Here is a 22,901-nt window from a genome sequence, read left to right as displayed (position 1 = left end):
CACAAGCCTAATTTCTTTGTATTTATGAAAGAAATGGAATTATATCTGTCAACAATTTCTTCCTCACAAAACAAAAAAACAATGAATGTATGCAATATCTTTAATTTCTTTCTTCTCTCGAGTGGTCTTTTTTATTATTATCTACCTATTTATTTATTTTTATTGTGTGTTTTTTTTTTATTTTATGTTGGTTTTGTTTCATTTCTGTTGTCCTTTTATGTTTTTCACAGCTCTTTGTTTATGTTTTCGCTATTCTTCTTCTGTATGTAAATGTTTTTAATGTTTTCTGCTGTTACTACGGATACTGTCATTTTGAAGAAAAAAAAGCAGTGGTAGTACTTTAAAGTACTTTTACTAGAGATACTGTTACAAGTAAAAGTCCTGCATTTATCGATTTACTTAAGTAAAAGTAGTAATACCATAGTGCAGAGATACTTAAGTAAAAGTAGTAATACCATAGTGCAGAGATACTTAAGTAAAAGTAGTAATACCATAGTGTAGAAATACACTATACATCCTATATACCACTTTATAGACTGCACATATGCACATATTACATTTATTTATTGCACATACTACATTTATTTATTGACGGACTGCACACACTATGTTCACCCATTCACTCTGTATCTTTTATATCTCTATTATTGTTTTTATAATTTTTGTATACCTTTACCTCTCCTGTGTTTCACTCTGTTTGCTGATGTTTGCTGATGTTACTGCTTTGACACCTGAATTTCCTTCCGGGGATTAATAAAGGTTCATCTTATCTTATCTTAGAAATACACTATATGTACTATATACTTAAGTAAAAGTAATAATACCTTAGTGTAGAGATACAAAGGAGGACGGTCTGCAGGACAGATAATAATACACTATACTCATTTTTAACAGTCTCTTCTGCACTATATTCACTTTTTTTTAATAGTGGTGTATCACAGCTGTTACCCTGCACTATATTCAGTTTTAACAGTTTTCTTCATCTCTTTGTATTTTTATATCTGGTATATTTTTTTTGTACTTTGCACTACTAACTTTTTTACTGCCTTTTTACTAACATGTTTTGCACTATGGAACTGTGATGCTGGAAACTTGAATTTCCCTCAGGATCAATAAAGTTACTATCTCTCTATCTCTCTATCTCTCTATCTCTCTATCTCTCTATCTCTCTATCTCTCTATCTCTCTATCTAAAAGTCCATAGACCAGTCGAACGTAGCTTCATGCGTCATCACGCAGTGGGCGGGGCGTAACACCAACACGGAAGTAGTTCCTGTGGTCTGCTCTGACTTGCCTGGCACCTTGGCAGCACCACACCACCTTTCTCTCTTTTTACCGAACTCACCGGCTTTGTTTGGACTCCTCCGGAACACTACAATGCTCTCACCGAGGTCAGTGTGTTTAAAACAGTTCTGTTGATGCTAACAGTAACAATAACAGACCCAAAGCTAACCGTTAGCATATTTACAAGCTAATTACAGCTAGCATCAGGAATGCTAATCAGCTTTATAAACTACCTGTTTCAATGATGTGTTTGTGTGTAGAGCTGTTTCATGGTTTTCTGGACATATTTAAGAAATCAGCTCCACCTGGGTGCAGTAAACCAGGCTCAAACTGGGTGGGGATTCACTGTATACATAAAGGGTGTGTCATGTTCAAACCACTGCCAGAAGAAAAGTACCCACACACCAGTATTAATGTTTCACTATGGAGAAATACTAACTTAGTAACCAAGTACATTTACTCAAGTACTTGTACTTTACTTGAGTCTTTTCTTGTCATGCCACTTTCTACTTTCTACTCCACCACATCTCAGAGGGAAATGTTGTACAATTATCTGACAGCTTTAGTTACTTTACCGATTATTATTTACATACAAAACATATGAAGAGCTTATAAAATAAGATAAGATAAGATATTAGTCCTGCAGTGGGGAGATCTGCAGTGTACAGCAGCAAAGGGGATAGTGGAGAAACAAGATGCATCAGCTAACACAGTAAAACAAGAGCTAAACAAAGTGTAACAAAATATGAACCATTTAAATAGAAGGAAGTATACAAATAGGAGCAGTATATACAGTATTGACAATAAACAGACTATTAACAAAATTGCACAAGTGGAAAATGATATTGCACAGTGAGAATGAAATGAAATTCCACCTGAAAATATCAGGTTATTGTCAGTATTTGGTGTGTAAGTGGTCTACTGGGAGCAGTGCTGGTTGTGGAGTCTGACAGCTGCAGGAAGGAAGGACCTGCATAGCGCTCCTTCACACACTTTAAATAGGTTTTGTTATAAATAACCTAATGTAAATAATATAGAATAAACCTTTATTGATCCCCAGTAGGGAAATTCAGTTGTTGCAGCAGCACAGTGACAGAAATAAATACAGATAAGTATAGAAAGTAACAGAAATAAATAATAGGAGGTACATTAACTAAAATAAGAATAGAATATAAATATAAACTATACAAAAGCATTTGGACACATGGTAAAGTGAGAGTAATGTGATTAATAGCATCAACAAGTCAGTAAACAGTGTACACCAGGCTAATAATATCCCGTGTTTGACTGCAATAATATAATATAATAAAGTGCAAGTGTCAATGTACCATATTAACATAATATAGTATAATATGGTACATACATTATGATTTAGTATGAGATATGAGACATAGTATACGGTGTAGTAGTTTAGTAAGATACGGTATAACCTAGTATAGTACAACAATATAACATAGTATGTGGTATAAGTATCATACAGCAATATAACATAGTATATAACATAGTGTAAGACATAAACATTCTGAAAATTATTTAAGTCATGATATCATTTCTTGAAAAGGGATTGGTAAATAATGGAACTACTGTTGCCAGCCAGCTGATAAAATCAATACAAAACAGTTACATGAAAAGAAGACATGACCTGGTGGTTTCAACATCATCGTCGCTACAGAATATACAAGTGTTGTAAAGATCAGTTAAATGCTTTTCTCTGAACTAATATGGAGTAAAGTAGAAATGCAGTAATGAAGTATTGTCACTTTATTACGTAAGACTTTGTAACTTTCCTCTTGTGTTTCTAATGGAACAAGTTGGAGCAGGTGGTTTTTAAACAAAGTTGCTGAACAGAACTGAAGTATTCAGAGTTGCTCTGAGAAGTTTCACTCCGAAGCTAGGACTCATCGCTATACATGTTTAGGATTTCTCTGAGAGTATTCTCATGCGTCATGCAGCAAGCAGTGACTCTTTCCGTCTGCTCAGCTGTTCGCTGTGGAGCAGCCGGATTAATGAGGGATCAGATGGCAGTTATAATTAGGAGAGGAGGATGCATGTGGATGTAACGGGACCCCTTGGCTTTAAGGTCGTCTCTGGGTGTGTTTGTTGATATTTTGTCATGTCCTCATGTGGTCTGCAGGTTCCTGGTGCTGCGGTCGGCGGCGTCTTTGATGACCAGGTCGTTCTGCACCGGGGGCGTGTTGAAGCAGGGAAAGGCGCCGGACATGGCTGAAGGTAAGACAGACACCATGCTTCCGGTCTGACTTGATTGATCCCCCACCGTCTGGTTTAATCACTGGTCTAAATCAACGGAAATACATGTGGGTCACTTTTAGGTAAGAACATGTTCGTCCCAGATAGTAAAACAAGTGAAAAACTTTCAGATAGAGATGCATTGATCCAAAAAAATGGATCTATCACATACATTCTTTCAGTCATGGCGGGTCACAGCTATCTCTGGCCTCATCTTACCTTACACAAAAATGATTCCAATGAGTTCCACATGGACAGGTATACAGATTTTAAATTTGGGAACATTTGGAAGAACTGGTATCCGATCTGTTCTCCGTATTGGAACACAAAAGATGACTGGTGCATCCCTACTTTCAGAGGATATGAGGATGTAAATGCTGAAGGATTGGTACTAAATTACAGGTATTCAGTATTAAGCTTTAGTCCAGAATACGGCTGCCACCGCTCCTCTTCTCCGCTCTCGATACTGGCTCCCTGTTGCAGCTCGCATCCAGCTCAAGACTAGAAATGCTCCTTCTTACCTCCAAGACATTGTTAACCCCTACAGGCCTCTGCCTCTGGGTAATTAGCTGTCCTGTCAGTCCAAGGACCCTGGCATGTTCCCACATTTTACAAACCTTTAATTGATAAATTCAAGAAAAGAGTTGACAGATGAATAGAAAATAGGCACGGAACACAATTACAGCTGCTTGTTTGAGAGGGATGCATTTAAAATGTTTGATGACATGTAGCTCTTGCAGCTCTCTCTCTTTACTGTCGAATGAATGTAATGAAATGTAGCATGATGACATATTTAATGACTGTGTGAAATCCCCACATATCCAGCCTAATCCTGCACCTTAATAATCATTTTTGTTTCTCCACAGGAAATCCACTTTTACACGTGTCTAATGGTGTGTTGGTAAACCGAGACAAATCTTACCTAACTATCTAAACACACTACTCTGTCTCCTACTGTACCTGTAGCGGTTCTCTTCTAATTTGCTCTAACTGCACGTTAATTCCTCCTGCATGTTGACTGACTGAACTCTCTTTTACCTGAAGCACTCGTTTCATATAAAGCAGCATGTCACCGTGCACCTGTTCTGCCTTTTGTTAGGTCTGGATTTCATGTCCACGGCCGCCGGCGCCACAGTCGAGCTAAACAGCATTCGATGGTGGCGTCTAACCTTCTTCTTCTTCTTCTCTCTGTTGCTCTGAGCTTCAGTATTTTGTTACAGCTGGTTCCCACATGATAGTTTCTCCATTCTTCTTTCTTCTGTATTGTTTCCTGTTATTGTCTCACTGTTTGGGCCTCTGTGAGCTGCACACACACTTCATGCAACACATTTTACAGTTTGAACAGTGGTTCATTTAACCGTACATCATGTCAGATCAAAATGACTGAGCTGGTTTTCCTGCAGCTATAAAAGAGTAACAGCCTCATTGTTTGTTTCAGAGACAGTATGGCCCAGTATAGTATCGCACGTATAGCCTTGAACGCTTGGTGTTTTCACTGCAGTACACACACACTCTAATACAAACACAGAGACAGAAGATCTGATTGTTTTTCTGTGTTTTTCAGTACGAAACAGGCTGAGAGAAATCGTGGGAGCGTCCACTAACTGGAGGTACTGAACCATCTCTATCTAAGCACCAAGAAAACATCATAATATATATAAAAATGAAAAAAATACTATGAAACATTTATGTTTAACAATCTTGTCTGCAGCGACCACCAGCAGGCCATGTCGGAGCGCGTGTCGCTGTCGTCCATGTTGGCAAAGTCTCAAAACGACCTTCCAGCCAAGAGGATGAAGGACAGCTTCCTGGAGGTTCACCTGCCTCTGGGCTCCGAACCACAGCTCCGAGAGAAATACCTGACCTTCCACAACACTGTCAGGTACACGCACACACACGCGCACACACACGCGCACGCACACACACGCGCACACACACACACACACACACACAGCTAGCAGACAGATAAACCAGAACTCACCTCCCTCTAACTTCTGTCTCTCTTCAGGTTCGGTAGAATCCTGGAGGACTTGGACAGTTTAGCAGGTATCACTGTAACACATAATGACTTCCATTAGAACTCGACAGAGTTCAACACAGTCAAACATTAAATAAACTTTCTTCCTCGTCTCTCTCCTCAGTCCTCATCTCTTACTCTCACACCTATAATACGGCATTGAAGAGGTCTCCTCTGTCCATCGTCACCGCCCTGGTGGATAAGATCGGTAAGAGTCTGTCGTGGGTTGTTTGGTTTGAACTCAGAGAAAAGTTTTAGGTTGTTAGTTTTGCTATCAGATGTCAACATCATGTCCTTCTGTCCATAAAATCTTGTATCTATTTCTGTAGTGTGTTATTTATCCTAAAATGTCCTAATAAACTTTTACAAACATGCTTGTTTTGACCGTTACATGGTCAGGTTTGGGTTGTGGATGTCATCATTTTAAGACTTTTTCATGTTGGTGTTTTTTGTCTGACAGACATGAGGCAGCACGTCATCTATCCTGACGGCGACATCAAGTTCACTGGTCATGTGACGTGGGTGGGAAAGACCTCCATTGAAGCCAAGATGCACATGTCACAGGTAAACACACACATCAAAACATTTATGTGTTTAGATTAGTTATTTGGGCAAGTAATAAAAATACATAATTCATAAGGAAAGATAAAAAGGGGATTGTGCCGGTGAGATTAAACATCACAAATGGGTCTATGAAGGTAAATATGACGGACAGACGTGTAACAGATGTTGTGTGTACAGAATAAACAACATAATGTGACTCTTCTTTCAGTACCATGATGGAGCTTATAGTCCGGTTCTGGATGCAACATTTGTCATGGTGGCCCGGGATCCAGAGAACAAGAGGTAGGACACACGACGTCTGAGGCGAGGTTATAATAGTTGTGAATTTTCAATTAGTTTTATTTTAGTTTTGACTTTTTGATTCCATTTTAATTCAATTTTAGTTTTCAGAGTGTGTTTGCTAGTTTTAGTTTGTTTGTGTTAGGGCCAGCTATAATGTCTCAGAAATACGTAGCTACATACAAAATCCATGGTTGGAAAACTGAGTCGGAATGGCCATAAAGTTTTTTAATCGCCGTCTCCTGGATGGTCAAGGTCGTTCAGTTTCTGCGGTTCAATATCCCATAATCACAGGATTATGGGATATGAATTGTAGTGGAGTAAAAAGTAGAAAGTAGCATGAAAAGAAGAGTACACAAGTACCTCAAAATTGTGCTTGAGTAAATGTATTTAGTTACTTTCCACCTGTGGTAAAGTGTGATATTAAGACTTATGTGTTGCTGTTTGTTTGTCTGTCTTCTTCTTTATTTCAGGGCAGCTTTTGTGAATCCGCTGAAGCCAGAAGGTCCAGAGGAGGAGAAGATATTCCAGGAAGGAGAAAGTATGAGATCCTGACATAACCTTTGTTAAGATAAGATACTGCCGACCTCTGTTGTCCCTCTTGTCTCTGTATTTATTGTATGTATGTGTGTGTGTGTGTGTGTTTTCCAGCTAATAAATCCCGCCGTGTGGATCTGAGCACCGCGTCGTTGCTGAAGGTGGCGCCCACTGACGAGGAGAGGAAGATCGTTCACAGTCTGTTCCTCAACACGCTGGACTCAAAGTAGGACTGAGATACTATGAGACTTGAGCAAAATCATCCTTCACACAGGGTCAATAATAATAATCTTTGTTAGTCTATATACTGTATATATATGAAGGTCTGGTGAGGTATCGATCACAGAGTTGATGTTTTAATCTTTGAAACTAAATCTAAAGTAGTTTTTTAAGTCTCAACAACATTTTAGATTCAGTAACATCACTTTGGAAGATTTTTGTTCCCTAAATATTTGAATCTGTTTGGTTTTAACATCTACGGCAGAGTATTAGCACCATTATAGGTACAAATAAATAATAATTACAGAGGATCCGGGAGGGGGGTAATATTCAGAGAAAAAACTCAGAATATCCAAGATTATAGTCGTAAATCTACGAGAAAAACACTCTGAAATTCTCTGAAATTTAAGTGATAAATTTACAAGAAAACAATAAAATTTAGCAGATTAAAGTGGTAAATTTGTGAGAAAGAAACTCACTAATTTAGGAAAAAAATCTCAAACATTCTCTGAGATTATGAAGTCATAAATTTACAAGAAAAAAACTCAAATTTACAAGATTAAAGTGGTTAATTTGCGAGAAAAAAAATCACAAATTTCAGAGAAAAAAATCAAATATTCTCTGAGATTATAAAGTCACAAATATAAAAGAAAAAAAAATCTGAAATTCTCTGAGATTACAGTGGTAAATTTACATGAAAAAACTAAAATTGACAAGATGAAAGTGGTAAAAAATTCACAGATTTGGGAGAAAAACCTCAGAAACTCTCTAAGATTGAGTCTTATTCTTCTTCTCCTGCAGGACGGTCAGTTTCCGCAGCAGAGTTCTGCCTCCAAACTCGGTGTGGATGGAAGACGCCAAACTGAAAGGACTGGAGATCTGCCACCCTCAGGTGAGAGGAGGGAACGGCTGGAGGGACAAAATACAGATATAAACTCACGTCTTTATTTTCTCCTAATAGAAAAATATATGAAATTTGGGTATGCTGCATGTCGTCCTCTCTCTCTCTCTTTCTCTCTCTCTCTCTCTCTCTCTCTCTCTCTCTCTCTCTCTCTCTCTCTCTCTCTCTCTCTCTCTCTCTCTCTCTCTCTCTCTCTCTCTCTCTCTCTCTTTCTCTCTTTCTCTCTCTCTCTCTGCCCCTTTCCTGTCTCTCTTCAGCTGTTCTAACCAATAAAAAAAAAGCAAAAAGCCCAAAAAATAATCAAAATAAATCCCTATATTATTTTTACTTTGACAATGCTTTGTGTTTTCTCACATTTATCCACCACATTTCCATCAGAAAAATAGATTTATGTTTAATTTTTTTGTCCAATTATGTAGTTTATGTCCTTAGTTTAATCGCTTAATCTATACATAGTTTGAAGAGTTTCAACTGGAGTATATCTGCTCTTCTTGACCAGGAGAGGAACATCTTCAACAGGATATTTGGAGGTTTTCTGATGAGGAAAGCCTACGAGTTGGGCTGGGCAAACGCCTGCTCCTTCGGGTGAGAGAAAGATCATCACGTTTAACGCAGACTGTTGCTTTGCTGCTGGATGTTAAAGTGTTTGTGTGTTTATGTGCTGCTGTTACAGAGGATGTCGACCCCGTCTGGTGGCCGTTGATGACATCCTCTTCCAGAAACCCGTAGAGATCGGCTCCCTGCTGCTGCTCTCGTCACAGGTCTGATTGTTTGAGGCGTACTGAAGGCTGAAGGTGTGTGTTTGTTTCTCAGTGTTTGTTTTACAACAGCAATGTGTGTGTGTGTTTTACAGGTGTGTTACACACAGGAAGGGCACATCCAGGTCAGAGTTCACAGCGAGGTGTTCGACCCGCTGACCCGCCAACACAACACCACCAACGTCTTCCACTTCACCTTCGCTTCTGACCGCGACGTCCCCAACATCATCCCGATGACATATGGAGGTGAGCACACACACACACACTCACACAATATACAAAACACTTGAGTATAATCTTGAGGTACTTTACTTGAGTATTTTAATGTCCTGTTACTTTATACTTCTACTCCACTACATCTCAGAGGAAAACCACATTTATGTGATAACTTTGCAGATTCAGATTAATAATACAAAATCTAATCAACAAATAAATGATGGTGTATTATTATAGATTAAAGGGATAGTTCTGATTATTTCAAGTGGGCTTGTATGAGGTACTTATCCACAGGAGTACCAGCACGGAAGCAAAGTAATGTACTGCTGTGGACGGAGGCAGCAGCTAAACAGATTTCAGACATCTTAAAAAATCAATATCAGTTTAAGTGTATGCTATACTTAGAATATTTTTACCACTTTACCTCGCTGTCAAACAGCCCTCTCTGACGGGAACTGAAGTGCTGTCTTCAAAGCCACGAGACTCCATTGAGAAAAGCAGTGACTTTACCTCTCAGAACACGGGAGTTGCTGGTCTACCGCTGCCTTGATCGGTTAGTTTGTTTGTGTTCAAGTGCAACTTGTCGGCCAAGACAAAGACGACGTGAGGTGACGCAACAGTCGGCCTTCAACGCTGCTAGTTCTTTGATGTCGGGTTTGTGTGTCTGGGCCTTTTAAAACACCAAAGTCACACAATAACACAAACAAACTAACCGATCGAGGCAGCGGTAGACCGGCAACTCCCGTGTTCTGCGAGGTAAAATTCCTGTGTTTCTCAATGGAGTCTAGTAGCTTTGAAGACAGCTTGGATAACGTTCCTTCAGTTCCCCGTCATAAAGGGCTGTTGCTCTCAGGAAACAGATTAACGCTATTTTTCTTTGTTTTCTATGAAATGAAAAGTAAAAAAGATGTTTTTTTGTGTTTGTGTGACAGAGTCGATGCTGTACCTGGATGGGAAGAGACACTTTAATCAGACTGTGGAGCCCTGAACGCAACACGTCTGCTGCATGCCTGCCAAAGCCTTTCAGCATCTGACCAACGAGATCTGTGTGTGTGTGTGTGAGTGTGTGTGTGTTTGAGGTCAGTTGAGAAGAATGAATGCACTCAGTACAGTATATACGTCCTATTTAGATCACGCCTCGTTAACTTTACACTCCCCACATTGTGATCATGTTTGATTTCTGTTACTTTTATTTGTTCTGGTGGTTTACCCGTTAGCGTAGAGAGGACCACTACAGTACAACACACAGACAGCTTCTTTTTTATTATTCAATTATACTTTATTTACTCTTAAAACTACCAGTTGATTCGTTTGACAACCAGTCAGCGTTTACAGCTTCTCAACAGTCAAATGAAGCCAAAGTTTACTGGCCTGTTCATAACCTCATATGTATTCCTGACTCGCATTGCTACGTTTTTATATTCCACTGTCGCTTATACGCACAAAACTCTTTGTCTTTATTTTTTTATTTTACGTTGGGATGGGAAGCTTCATTCTGAATGTGTCAGACTGCTGCGAGAGGGAAGAAGGCGTGTATCATGTATTTACTCAAATGCAATAAATGAATTCTTATTTATCTTGACTTTACAGTCATCCCTGTGTCTTTGCTTTCATTATGTTTGATACTAGTGATCACTGGTGGGTGAATATTATATAAACCTTAAAGGGAGCTTTTGTCAAATTTGAGGAAATAACCCCGGTGATGTAATAGTGATGTCATCGGGGTTATTTATGTCATCTTTGGCTTGAAATTTATAACAGAAAGACATGAAATGAGAGTCTCACAATGCCGTTATTATTTATCACTGTAACCAACCCAGACTGATCAGCCAATGGGAGACCATGACACAGTGTGACATCATCCCTCATTATCATAAAGGAGCTGTTAAGATGTGGAAATGAATTAATACCGAAAACTATTATATTTTAAATGTATTTATTGCCCATTAATCTATTTTTTATATTATGTTTTTTTTTTTTTACAAAAATAAAAGTTTATTTTAATTAGGTTTTAATTAATCATACTCATACAGTATACTGTGTCTGTATATATATGATTTATTTAAATAACATTTATTTGATTTTGTCTGTTTTTCTGGTGGCCGTGTTCTCAGTTGTAATTAACAAAAATAAACAAATTAATGTGAAAATAAATTGATATGAAAAAATAAAATATAATATTGTTTATTCATTTACTGCCCATTAATCATTTTATTAAATTTGTGTCTTCACAAAAATATACATCTATTTATTTATTTATTTTACTTAAACATGCTCAAAAATATATAGATGTGTAATATTTATTTATTCCCCATATCACTTTTGTGCCATGACACTACACTGCCTGGTATCAAATGTTTATCTAGTTCTTATTTAAATATCATTAATTTGATTTTATCTGTATTTCTGAGACTCATGTTCTCAGTTGTATTGCAATAAAGGAACATGTTATGTGATGTCTGTTTGGACTTTTTTATACAAATAAAGTCCAGTGAAAAGTCCATTTTAAAGTTATTTTTAAAAAATACAGTAGTTTTTTATTTTTATTTTTTATAATTTTGCCAAATCTAAAGGCAAACTATTTTACCTTATTACCCTAATTTTAATTATACAGTACAATTCAAAATTTCAACAAAAAGACTAAAAACTTGCCTGTAATCTGCCTGTAACACTCAAAATGTGTTGCTTTAATTAATTATCGGCATTGCTGTTTAAATAATTGACATGGACTAGTTCCCTTTATTTGTAAATGTTTTATTTATTTTTCATATTTTCAGTTTTATAACAAAAACTATGCATTTTTGTATTAAATAAAATTTTAAATCGCTTTTCAAAATAAAAGATAAATGCAAAAAAAATTATATAGTTCTTATTTGAATATCATTAATTTGATTTTATCTCTATTTCTGAGACTCATGTTCTCAGTTATATTGCAATAAAGCAATGTCATGTCATGTGATGCCTATTTGAACTTTTGTATACAGCAAATAAAGTTCAGTAAAAATGTTTTATTAAATAAAGAAAGTGTTTATATATAATTATGTGTCTTTGTATTACTAGTGCAGTTTGGTTTCCATCATTTTTAGGCAAACAATTTTACTTTGTAGTACAATTCAAAATGTGTAATCAAAATGTGTAACATTTAAAAATGTGTTGCTTTAATTAGTCAATTAAATAAACAATGCCCAGGTGCTCCCAAAATCTGTTAGCTACTGCTAAATGCCCAGGTGTTCCCAATTAGCATGGATTATTTCCTTTTATTTATATATTTTTTTATTTATTTTTCATATTTTCAGTTTTACAACAAAAACATTTTTGTAATAAATTCCATTTTAAATTGCTTTTCCGAGCAGCTATATAAACCTCAGCGGAACCAGCGGTCTGTGCAGCAAGTGTTCACCCGGAGTCGTTTCTCAGACGGACACTAAGATTAGCTTTAGCAGCGACTCAACAGCCTGTAGTGTTAATCCCTCAGAGCCGGTCCTCCTCCAGTAGCTCAAGTAGCTCCAGTAGCTCCAGTAGCATGAACAACATGTTAACCATCATCTCTAACGCGCTCTGCAGGATCACTGGACGCAATGTGGTGAGTTACTCTGAGTTAACGGCGAGCTGAGGGACGCTAATGCTGCTGAGCTAATGCTAACTGTGAGCTAATGCTAACTGTGAGCTAATGCTAACTGTGAGCTAATGCTAACTGCGAGCTAGCCTGGTCTGGTTTGGTTCTGACCTTGCGAGCAGTGTAGCATGATTAGCCTCAGCAGCTAGTTTGACTCTTGTTTGACATGTGCATGTTGTGCATGTCTCTTTTTACTTCTCTGTCTCTGCAGTTAATCTTTAATTACCGTTGATTAAAGATGAACTTTGTCTGTATGTCTGGTTGTGTCTGTGTGTCTGTGGTTGTGTCTGTGATTGTGTGTCTGTGATTGTGGTGGTTTGCCTTCCTCGAGCAGCTTTTACTGAATGAGATGCATCGATGTGATCAATATACTGATCAATATCTGGTTTAAAACGAAACCCCCAAGGCTAAAGTTAGCTAACACCTGTTAGTTAGCAGTGGTGGATGAAGTACTCATATGTTTTAGTTTTATTTCAGTAAAAGTAATACCATAGTGTAGAAATACTGTGTTACAAGTAATAGTCCTGCATTTATATATTTACTTAAAAGTAGCAATACCAGTGTAGAAATACTTAAGTAATAATACCTTAGTGTAAAGATACAGTTACAAGTAAAAGTCCTGCATTTAAAGATTTACTTGGGTAAAAGTAGTAATACCATAGTGTAGAAACACTCTGTTGCAAGTAACCTTCCTGCATTTATATATTACATAAGTAAAAGTAATACCATAGTGTAGAAATACTCCAGTAAAAGTAGTAATACCATAGTGTAGAAATACTCCAGTAAAAGTAGTAATACCATAGTGTAGACATGATACTCCGTTATAAGTAAAGGTCCTGCATATATTTACTTCAGTAAAAGTAGTAATATCATAGTGTAGAAATATTCTGTTACAGGTAAACGTCCTGCATTTATATATATTTACTAAAACAAAAGTAATACTATAGTGTTAGTTGATTTGATTTTGTATTGTGTCAGTAGAAGATATTGATTTCAGTAAAAACGCATCAATGCATCCATATTCACTGAGCTTATTCAAATGGCTAAAGTCAAACACTGGCAGCAGCATGTTGTGTCTGTGTTTGAGTGGCAGCAGGGATCCTACAGTCCTTTGGGTTTAATTAGGCATCTGCTCTAATTAGGTTTTATAATTCTAGATATTATGCAAATATATGAATTTAAAGAAGATATTTCTGTGATTTAGTTCAGATCCTAAACGACTCTGTGTGACTGTAGGAACTCTGTTGTTTTACGGCTTTGTATTGAAAAACTCCTGCTTTCGCTCTCTCCCTCCTGCTTCCCTCTTCATTCACTCTCACACATTCACACTCTCTCACACAACAATCCCGATTTATTTCTTGCTTCTCTCCCTCCTCTCCCTCCTCTCCCTCCTCTCCCCCCGTTCCCCACCTCGCCTGAACCCTAGGGAGCCCAAACAGTGTCCGAGGTAAGCCGCTCGTTGCTCTGCTGATGTTTGTCTGTAGGCCCGCTGGTCCTACGCTTCCTTCCCTCTGCAGTGACGTTACACAAGAAGCTCCTTAAAGTGCTTCTTCTAAACTACGAAAATTAAACACAACGTCTCTTATATTATTGTTCCTCTTAATGCAATTAATCAAAACTGTTTCACTGTGTTTAGTTTCTTTCGGATTTAATTGAAAATGTCCAAACATCAGTTTTGTGTTTTTTATTTTCTTTGCATGATGATGCTATTAAAGTATAATCTACTGCTCTGTGGTAGCACGGTTAACTCTTCTTATCTGGGTGGAAAGCCGTCCCAGCGATATTTCACATATTGGCACAACATTTACTTCTCAGCAGGAAACTAACACTGTCAATAATCAGTATATATATTTTATTTATTTTATTTCTTTTTTTTATCATTACCTGTTAATCAGACCAGACCACATGGTCCATCCAGACAATAATTTGGGTAACCAATGTCATGGTCAAAATGTTTAATAACAATAATTTAGTAACATCTATAAAAAGAAATATCATTAACCAACATCTTAACATGTAACAAATAAACACTTAAGAGAACAACCACCACTTCTCCGATTGTCCACATTAACATATTTTGATTGACAACAATTAATAGATTATTGATCAGCTACTTTAAAGTATTTATTAATCAATGTGTTGTAAATACTTTGATTAAAATAGTACACATACCGGCTAACAACAATTAATAGATTATTAGATTGTTGATCATTAATTAAGTAATCGTTGCGGTGTTAATAATGATGGAAAATGACGTCAGACCAGTTATAAGTAGGGTTGGATGATACGGATAAAAACTCACATATGTAATTTTATATTTCAGTAAATTTGTGATATAATACATTTTCTGTATTAAATCTATTGTCTGAGCAGTTTTGGGATATAAAGAACTGAATTAAATACCTGACAAATCAGAGCACTTCATCTCATTTATCCAAAAAATAAAAAGTAAAGCAGTCGTGCTCATTTATTTCCAACTTTTCTACAACAACCAGAGATGTGTACAGGACCGATATACCGCAGTATAAACTTTAGGGCAGAATCTACTCATTTGAAGGATTTAAAATGTTGTGCCAATTATAAAATATCAGTTGAAGTGTAGACACTGTTGGGCCTTAGCCAGCCTCCATGTGTGTTTCTGCTTTAGCCTCTAGAAGTCATCATGTGTGTAGCTGCTGCTGTTCTCACCTGTAGACTCTGTAGAGCTGCGCTGTGCTATGCTGTGCTCTGGTCTGATTGGTTGGCTCCTGTGTTCCCCAGTTGCTGATTGACCTGTCAGAGTACGTCAATGTAACCTCGCCGGCGGCGCCCGCCTTGGCACAGACCCAGCGGCAACCACCTAAACCACCACCAGTCAGTTCTAGGGCGGCGGCTGAACAGTTAGTTAGCGCCCAGACCGACCAGCTAGACGGACCAGTAAGAACACGAGTAGCATCCTCCATGTCTGCCTGATCACTAACAGGGGTGGGAATCTTTACTTAAGCCACTCTGGCTGGTTTTACAATTAAGATTTTAAAGGACATTAACCTCTTAAAGTCTTCAAAAAACAACTATTGGCAATGTACCACCCATTTCTTGGTTCTGGGTCTTTCTTATCTTCTGTTTTTCATTCTGGAAAATGCATGAAATCACTAACTGAATATGTCTAATAAGGAAAATCTCCTCTTTTTAAACAGAAAATAACATTTATCCTTTCATGGATTTACTGTAAAACTAACAATTGTTTAATTCTTGATCTATGAATGAATTAGTCTACAAAAGTCAGAAATTTATCTCAACTTCCTTGAGCTCAAGCTAACATTTTCAAATGCTTGTTTATTTGACACAAAACCCCAAAAATATTTAATTGAAAATGGAGAAAAGCAGAAAAACCTCACAGCTGTAATCAGAAAGTTTGGCAATGCACCCATTTCTTGGTTCTGGGTCTTTCTTATCTGTTTTTCTTTCTGTGAATCTATGAAATCACTAACTGAAGATGTCTAATAAGGAAAATCTCTTTTTAAACAGAAAACCACCTTTTTAAGAGCCCACATTTATCGTTTCATGGATTTACCGTATAACCAGGGCTGCAACTAACAATTTAACGTCTATAAAAGTCAAATCTATCACAACTCAAACATTCAAATGCTTGTTTTGTTTGACCAAAAAACCCCAAAATAAAATAAAATTAAATCAAACATTTTAACAGAGAAAACCGCAAAACCTCACAGCTGTAACCAGAGAAAGTTCGTCACTTTGGCTTGATAAATGACTCGATTGATTAGCATTTATGTCGACGAATTTCTGATGAACTGTGTTCTACTGTTATGCATTTACTTTACACAAAAAACACAGATTTGACCAAACAGTCCCAACTAAAGGGAGCTGGATCTGTTCGCTAAATCCATTTCACTACTTTCACGCCATTTCAACACTTTTAGGACTTGTTTGCTTAAAGTGAAGCATGAAAGAATTAACCTTTTCTACCTCTAGACTGAGCGTTCATGTCAGTAAAAAGCTAATAAGTGGACCTTTTTATGTTCAAACTTATAGTGCCAAGGTCAGAATAACTTTCATGCCCAAAAAATTTAAATTTCTTCTGGTAGTTTAACTAAGATTAGCTCAGAATCATCAAGTTGGTCATCATAATTTTTTAAAATAGTGCCGTAATGTTGGAGATATTGCCCGAATCTGCAAATATTTCCTGAACATAATAATCTTAAAGTATCCAATTGTGGTTTTATCCTCAGAAACCTGCAGTTTTTATTTTAATAATGTATTGTACAGCTGTGACAAACACTTGGATGTTAATGCTGCTAAATAGAGACTTACTCTTTATATTTTCCCAGAACCAACCAGGTGTTGGTAGTTAATGTTTGAAAGATTCGGCTGGTGTTATTCTCCCACCCTTATTACTGACCTCCCCACATCACAGACCGCTGTAGTAGTCCAGTCCAGTCCAGTCAAGTCCAGGGTGAACCACCAAACCCCCCCCCCCAAACCTGATCCTCCCCCAACACCTCTTATCCCAACTTAACCCTCCACCTGCTGTGAAGAGGAGGGCAACCCTCCACGCTGTCTGTGTGGAAGACGTGTGTGCTTTCTTTGTGGTTCTCTACGTGTCGGTGATTGTGTGTGTTTTTAATGACTAAAGTTTGTGGGTTTTTTTGGGTCACCAGGGTGCCAGAGTCGTGGTTTCCCGCTCCTTCGCCGACCACACCTCTCAGGCGACCTTTGACATCAAGGTGAGTCGAAACAAAAATATTCTCAAATGGTATATTTTGAATATTTCTGCATACTGGGGTCCCTAAACAGTCTCTGAATTACATAAATTGTTGTATCACTGTAAAGCTGAGACTCTTGTGGCTCCAATGAGCCCAACTGTATAAAAAAGTCCTAAAAAAGACACACAAAAAAATTGTCTATATGCATCTCTAAGGGTTTAATAATAGTTGATTTTTGTTGTCCCGGTAGAAATGCGACCTGCACCGTCTGGAGGAGGGTCCTCCGTTGAAGGCGGAGCTGACTCGGGATCAGGGCCTGCAGTATTACCGCGTCATGCAGACCGTGAGGCGCATGGAGCTCAAAGCTGATCAGCTTTACAAACAGAAGATCATCAGAGGCTTCTGTCACCTGTATGACGGACAGGTGAGAACAACATCATGCACAGATGGAAATATTTATATAACTTGCATTGTGATTGCATTGTAAATTAAGCATATTTCAATAAAACAAATCTTTGCTGAACTCATAAAATAAAATCTAAACTCTTGTAGATCAAGTGCTGATCGAGAATGTATTTTTCAGACCTGAACAATATGGCTATTTACTGTATTAGTAAAGGTGCATCATTTGTTTTCATTTTATGAGTTAAACGCCAGTGAGTTAAAGCCCGGTCTGATGTTGGTCCTCTCCTACAGGAAGCCTGTGCGGTGGGCATCGAGGGCGGCATCAACCCCTCTGATCACCTGATCACCGCCTATCGCGCCCACGGGTACACGTACACCCGCGGCATATCCGTTAAACAGATCCTGGCCGAGCTCACAGGTGAGAGAGAAGAAAATCAAAAACTCTCTGGATGAATTGTACCTTTTTTACACACCTGCAGAGCCTTATCGTCTTCATGCCTCATCGTCTTCATCCCTCCTCAGGTCGTAAAGGTGGTGTCGCCAAAGGAAAAGGAGGTTCGATGCACATGTACGCTCCACATTTCTATGGAGGCAACGGCATCGTGGGAGCACAGGTAAAACACGCGGCACGAAAAAACGTCTGCAGAAGAGCAAAACAAGTTTCAACATGTTTTGGTGTGGTTTATTATCTAGAGTGAATATGGTACTTATCTATAGTCAGTGTTACCTACAGTAGATGGAGTTTGGAGAAACAGACAGGAGTAGCAGCACGGGAGCGAAGCAATGTACTGCAGCAAAATAAATTTTAGACACCTAAAAAAATCAATCAGCCTTTTCTGACGGGGAACTGAAGCCGTTATCTGTGCTCTCGCCAAAGCCACCAGACTCCTTTGACAAAAACAATAATTTAACCTCTCAGAACACGGGAGTTTCTGGTCTACCGCTGCCTTGATCGGTTAGTTTGTTTGTGTTATAGTGTGACTTTAGTGAATCTGAACTTACCCTTCATAACACCAAAGTCACACAATAATAAGGGATGCACCCATTGGAAAATTATAGGCCGGTACTGATGTTTGATGATAACGGCTTCAGTTAAACTGATATTGATTTTTTTTAGGTTTCTAAAATCTGTTCTGCTGCTGCCCCCGTCCACAGCAGTATATTATTACTTTGCTCCCGTGATGGTACTCCTGTCTGTTTCTCCAAACTGGGGGCGTGCCGACCTCCATCTACTGTAGATAAACAACCCAAACTATCCCTTTTTAAAAGGTTATTTGTTGTCCAGGTTCCTCTGGGAGCTGGCATCGCTCTGGCCTGCCAGTATCAAGGCAACAATCAGCTGTGCGTCGCTCTTTACGGAGACGGAGCAGCCAATCAGGTAAATATCCTGCCAAGTTCTTAAAATGTTTACTTAATATGAATACATTTGCTCAACCCTACCTTCCTCTGTCCCCTCTGGTCCAATCAGGGCCAGATTTTTGAGTCGTTCAACATGGCCGCGCTCTGGAAGCTGCCGTGCATCTTCATCTGCGAGAACAACAAGTACGGTATGGGGACGTCGGTGGAACGAGCTTCAGCCAGCACCGACTACTACAAGAGAGGAGACTTCATCCCAGGAATCAGAGTGAGACACACAAACACAGCCGGAGGGTTAATTAAACATTGGGGGTCTTGGGCGGTAGCTGCAGTGTGTCTGTTGGCCGTACGCTGCAGCTGGCCTGTATGAACCCAGACTATAACAGGACAAGACTGACAGTCCGTCCTGGCAGTTGCAGGTGTGAGCATTCATACAGCTGACCTGATGCTCATGTATGATACTGCACACAAACAAACAAACTCTGGTGGCTCTCAGGATGTTTTTTTCAAATGGAAACGTCCTCTCAGCCGTTAGCAAAAAGCAGTGCTGTAGGTTAGCACAGTAAGCTAATCAATGAGGTTATGAATAATGTGAACGCCAGCACTTGCTGAGTCAAAGTTAGCTGTGCTAAGTTTGGAAATGACTGAAAGGGATTGTATACTTCTGTGTTCTGTGAGGTAAAATGACTGTTTTTGTGAATGTAGTGTTTTTCGTAGCGACAGTATTAATGTCCTCGCTTGTTTCTTTGTCTCGTAGGTGGATGGGATGGACGTCCTGTGTGTCAGAGAGGCCACCAAGTTTGCTGCAGATCACTGCAGGGCTGGAAAGGTGAGCTGAGCTGCTCTGTGTGAAGAGAAACAACAATGAAAAACTAGGTGGAGAGTTTAGTGATGAAATACAATGGATGAGTTTATTAAAAAATATTATTTGTCTCTAGTTGGGACAAAACTTACCGGAACTGTCTCTAAGGATCCTTCTCTAATAACGTGAATTTATGTTTGTTTATTTTTTTTACCTTGAAGCTAAAGGACACACCCTGAATCTCCCCGTAGGATTTATTTTCCATAACTTCTTTTCCTCAAACTCTTGGAAAACTTACCACTGCAAACCCAGTGTATAAAGACGGCCGACAGCTGTGAGAAATGAGCTGCTGTGTGTTTCAGGGTCCCATCGTAATGGAGCTGCAGACCTACCGTTACCATGGACACAGCATGAGTGACCCAGGTGTCAGGTTAGTAACCTCCTAAATGACTTTATCCGGTTATGTCTTCTCTACTGTAGCACGTTTCTCACTTTAATTTTAGACTCTGGTTCAAGTGAGACGAGAACCAATTATTCCTGTCTCCTGTTTATTAACTAATTACCTACCAGTCCTTGATTAAATAATATAGAAAATAACAACATCTTGACTGTCAGCAGTTGGTATGAATAACTAGACAAGCTACTATTGGAAAAACTTGGAAGTTTAGTAAACAATACTTTTAAATATATTCAGAAAAAGCATAATTTGATAAGATGGAAGTAGTGAGGGAATTTGGTTGTTGCAGCAGAACAAAGACAGAAATAAGTACAGATAAATAGAGAAAGTAGAATAAATCAATAATAAAAGGTATATTAAAAACTAAAATATGAATAAAATAAAACTGTTCAAGAACATTTTGTAGACAAAAATAAGGTAAAGTAACAGTAGTGTTAATGATGCAAAAATAGTAACATAATATAAAATGGTAAATTATGATAGTATGAGATATAGTACAAGGTGAAAGGTAGTTATATAACATAATGTTTAGCAATATAGAATAGATTATTAAATATAATATAGTAAAATGTATTATGATATATATATATATATATATATATATATATATATAACAGCAAGGTATTTAATAAATAATGAACGGATGTAGCATCTTTTCTTCATGATTACGGTCTTTTTCAAATTGCTTATTATCAGTCAACTATTAAACAATACCAACGTTATTTGTTGAGTAACTTCCTGTTGATGACCCAGCAGGGAGGTTTGAGTTTGTTCTGACTCTGTGATGTAACTTCCTGCAGCTACCGCACTCGTGATGAGATCCAGGAAGTGCGCAGTAAGAGTGACCCCATCACTATGCTGAAAGATCGCATGCTAGGCAACAACATGGCGTCTGTGGAGGAGTTCAAGGTGAACACAAACAACATAACATACATGTAACTCCCTACAGTCTGTACTTTTTAAAGCTATTTTCACAGCTGTTCTTTATAAGATTTTATTTAGGTCTCAATATAGAAAATATTCACTTCCCACAACGAGACAAAGAGCCACGATCTTAACGACAAGGAAAAAGTTATTTTTCTTTGTTATAATATTATATAGTGTTTTTTTCACTTTGTGTTCTCTTTTTATATTTTCCGCTCTTCTCATTTCTCAGTTTATACATCCTTGTCTCCTCTCCTCATGTCTTAGTCCCTCCCACCTAAGATTTGAACGAAGGAGACGAGGAAGAGACAAGGGGGTCCTTTTCATTCTGCTAGCTTATGCTTCCTGATTCTCTTCCTTCTATAAAGTACTTTATTTACTTTACTTCTTCTCTGTCCTGTCAGGAAATCGACATTGCGATCCGTAAGGAGGTGGAGGACGCAGCTCAGTATGCAACGTCGGATCCTGAGCCGCCGCTGGAGGAGCTGTGCAACCACCTCTTCAGCAACGACTCGCCGCTGGAGGTCCGCGGGACAAACCCCTGGGTCAAACTCAAGTCTGTCAGCTAGACTCACACACTCCACACACACGTCGACCTCCCACCCTTCAACTGCACCGACACCCTCTGAGCTTTACCATGACATCATTCCGCACCTTAATGGGACTCTGACCTGAAACCTGTCAGTGTTATTTATTTATAGATTTATATATAGAAATATTTATTGTTTGTATGTTTTGTTCTAATACGTCTGTTGGAGTTGAACCATCATCAGCCGCGGTGTGCTGCTGCCAGAGACGTTTGATTTGTGGTGGATGAGAAGAGTCTTTAGCTGTGTGTACTTCACAGGTTTTAAATAATTCAGGGCTGCATATAATACGCACAAAACTTCCCTCTTTCCCCCACCACTTGTTTTAAATTCCTCAACTTTTTAGAAGCATTTCCAGCTGTTTTCCAACTTTTAGATGTGCAGATCGCTATAACCCTTGTTTAATTAATAAGCCTCACTGTGTGGAAGTGACTTTGAAGAAAACGATCATGAATATTTTTAATGCCAGTTTTTCTTAAAGCAATCAATCACTAGTTGAGTCTTTTGACTTTTCAGAACTCTTTTGTTTTAGTTTAAACTGTTTTTAAGAGACTGCAGGAAAGGATTCAGTATGTTTTGTGTCAGCAAGCTGGAAATATACAACAGGGTAAGAAACATTTACTCAAGTACTGTACTTAAAGGTACAGCGTGTAGGATTTGGTGGCATCTAGTGGTGTGGTTGCAGATTGCAACCAGCTGAGTACCCCTTCAGAAGCCATCTTTACCCGAGTAATCCTTTCTTATTTTTACTTTATACTTCACTACATTTCAAAGGGAAATATTGCACTTTTTAACGCTTACATTTATTGGATAAATTGAGTTACTTTACAGATCCATATTAATAAGTAAGGGATAATGTACAGGGTATGGAGGACCACAAGAGTCACGTAAATAGTAATGGAGCATTTACAAATTAATTTATTAATTGTACAATAAAAATATGTATTAACATCGGAACTGCGTCCATAGCAACGGTCTGTTATACATGGCAATGGTCTGTTATCCATAGCAACGGTCTGTTATGCATAGC

At 38.2% G+C, this 22,901-nt stretch overlaps 2 protein-coding genes across 3 annotated transcripts; both read left to right on the top strand.

The window, feature by feature from the left end:
• Window positions 1-1,232: 1,232 nt before the first annotated feature.
• acot9.1 (acyl-CoA thioesterase 9, tandem duplicate 1) lies at window positions 1,233-10,603 on the top strand. Of its 2 annotated transcripts, XM_074622718.1 has the most exons (16): window positions 1,233-1,390; window positions 3,418-3,512; window positions 4,397-4,423; window positions 5,095-5,140; window positions 5,242-5,412; window positions 5,539-5,576; window positions 5,672-5,755; window positions 6,008-6,111; window positions 6,320-6,393; window positions 6,864-6,931; window positions 7,042-7,153; window positions 7,948-8,038; window positions 8,547-8,632; window positions 8,721-8,808; window positions 8,901-9,051; window positions 9,954-10,603. In XM_074622718.1, exons 1-16 carry the CDS (start codon window positions 1,377-1,379, stop codon window positions 10,007-10,009), a joined length of 1,305 nt encoding a protein of 434 aa, XP_074478819.1. In that variant the 5' UTR covers window positions 1,233-1,376; the 3' UTR covers window positions 10,010-10,603. The 2 variants fall into 2 exon arrangements, with proteins under 2 accessions (XP_074478819.1, XP_074478820.1); XM_074622719.1 differs by lacking the exon at window positions 4,397-4,423.
• On the top strand, window positions 1,258-22,824 carry pdha1b (pyruvate dehydrogenase E1 subunit alpha 1b). The gene is made up of 14 exons (XM_074622717.1): window positions 1,258-1,263; window positions 12,450-12,604; window positions 14,064-14,084; window positions 15,398-15,553; window positions 17,296-17,361; window positions 17,591-17,764; window positions 18,037-18,163; window positions 18,268-18,359; window positions 19,031-19,123; window positions 19,214-19,369; window positions 19,859-19,930; window positions 20,266-20,333; window positions 21,161-21,269; window positions 21,689-22,824. Exons 2-14 carry the CDS (start codon window positions 12,545-12,547, stop codon window positions 21,851-21,853), a joined length of 1,359 nt encoding a protein of 452 aa, XP_074478818.1. The 5' UTR covers window positions 1,258-1,263; window positions 12,450-12,544; the 3' UTR covers window positions 21,854-22,824.
• The last annotated feature ends 77 nt before the right edge of the window (window positions 22,825-22,901 follow it).

This window comes from Sebastes fasciatus, chromosome 21 (assembly GCF_043250625.1).
Source record: "Sebastes fasciatus isolate fSebFas1 chromosome 21, fSebFas1.pri, whole genome shotgun sequence".
Lineage (NCBI taxonomy): Eukaryota > Metazoa > Chordata > Actinopteri > Perciformes > Sebastidae > Sebastes > Sebastes fasciatus.
The sequence above is the reverse complement of the archived record's forward strand: the minus strand, read 5'-3'. Positions and strand labels throughout refer to the sequence as shown.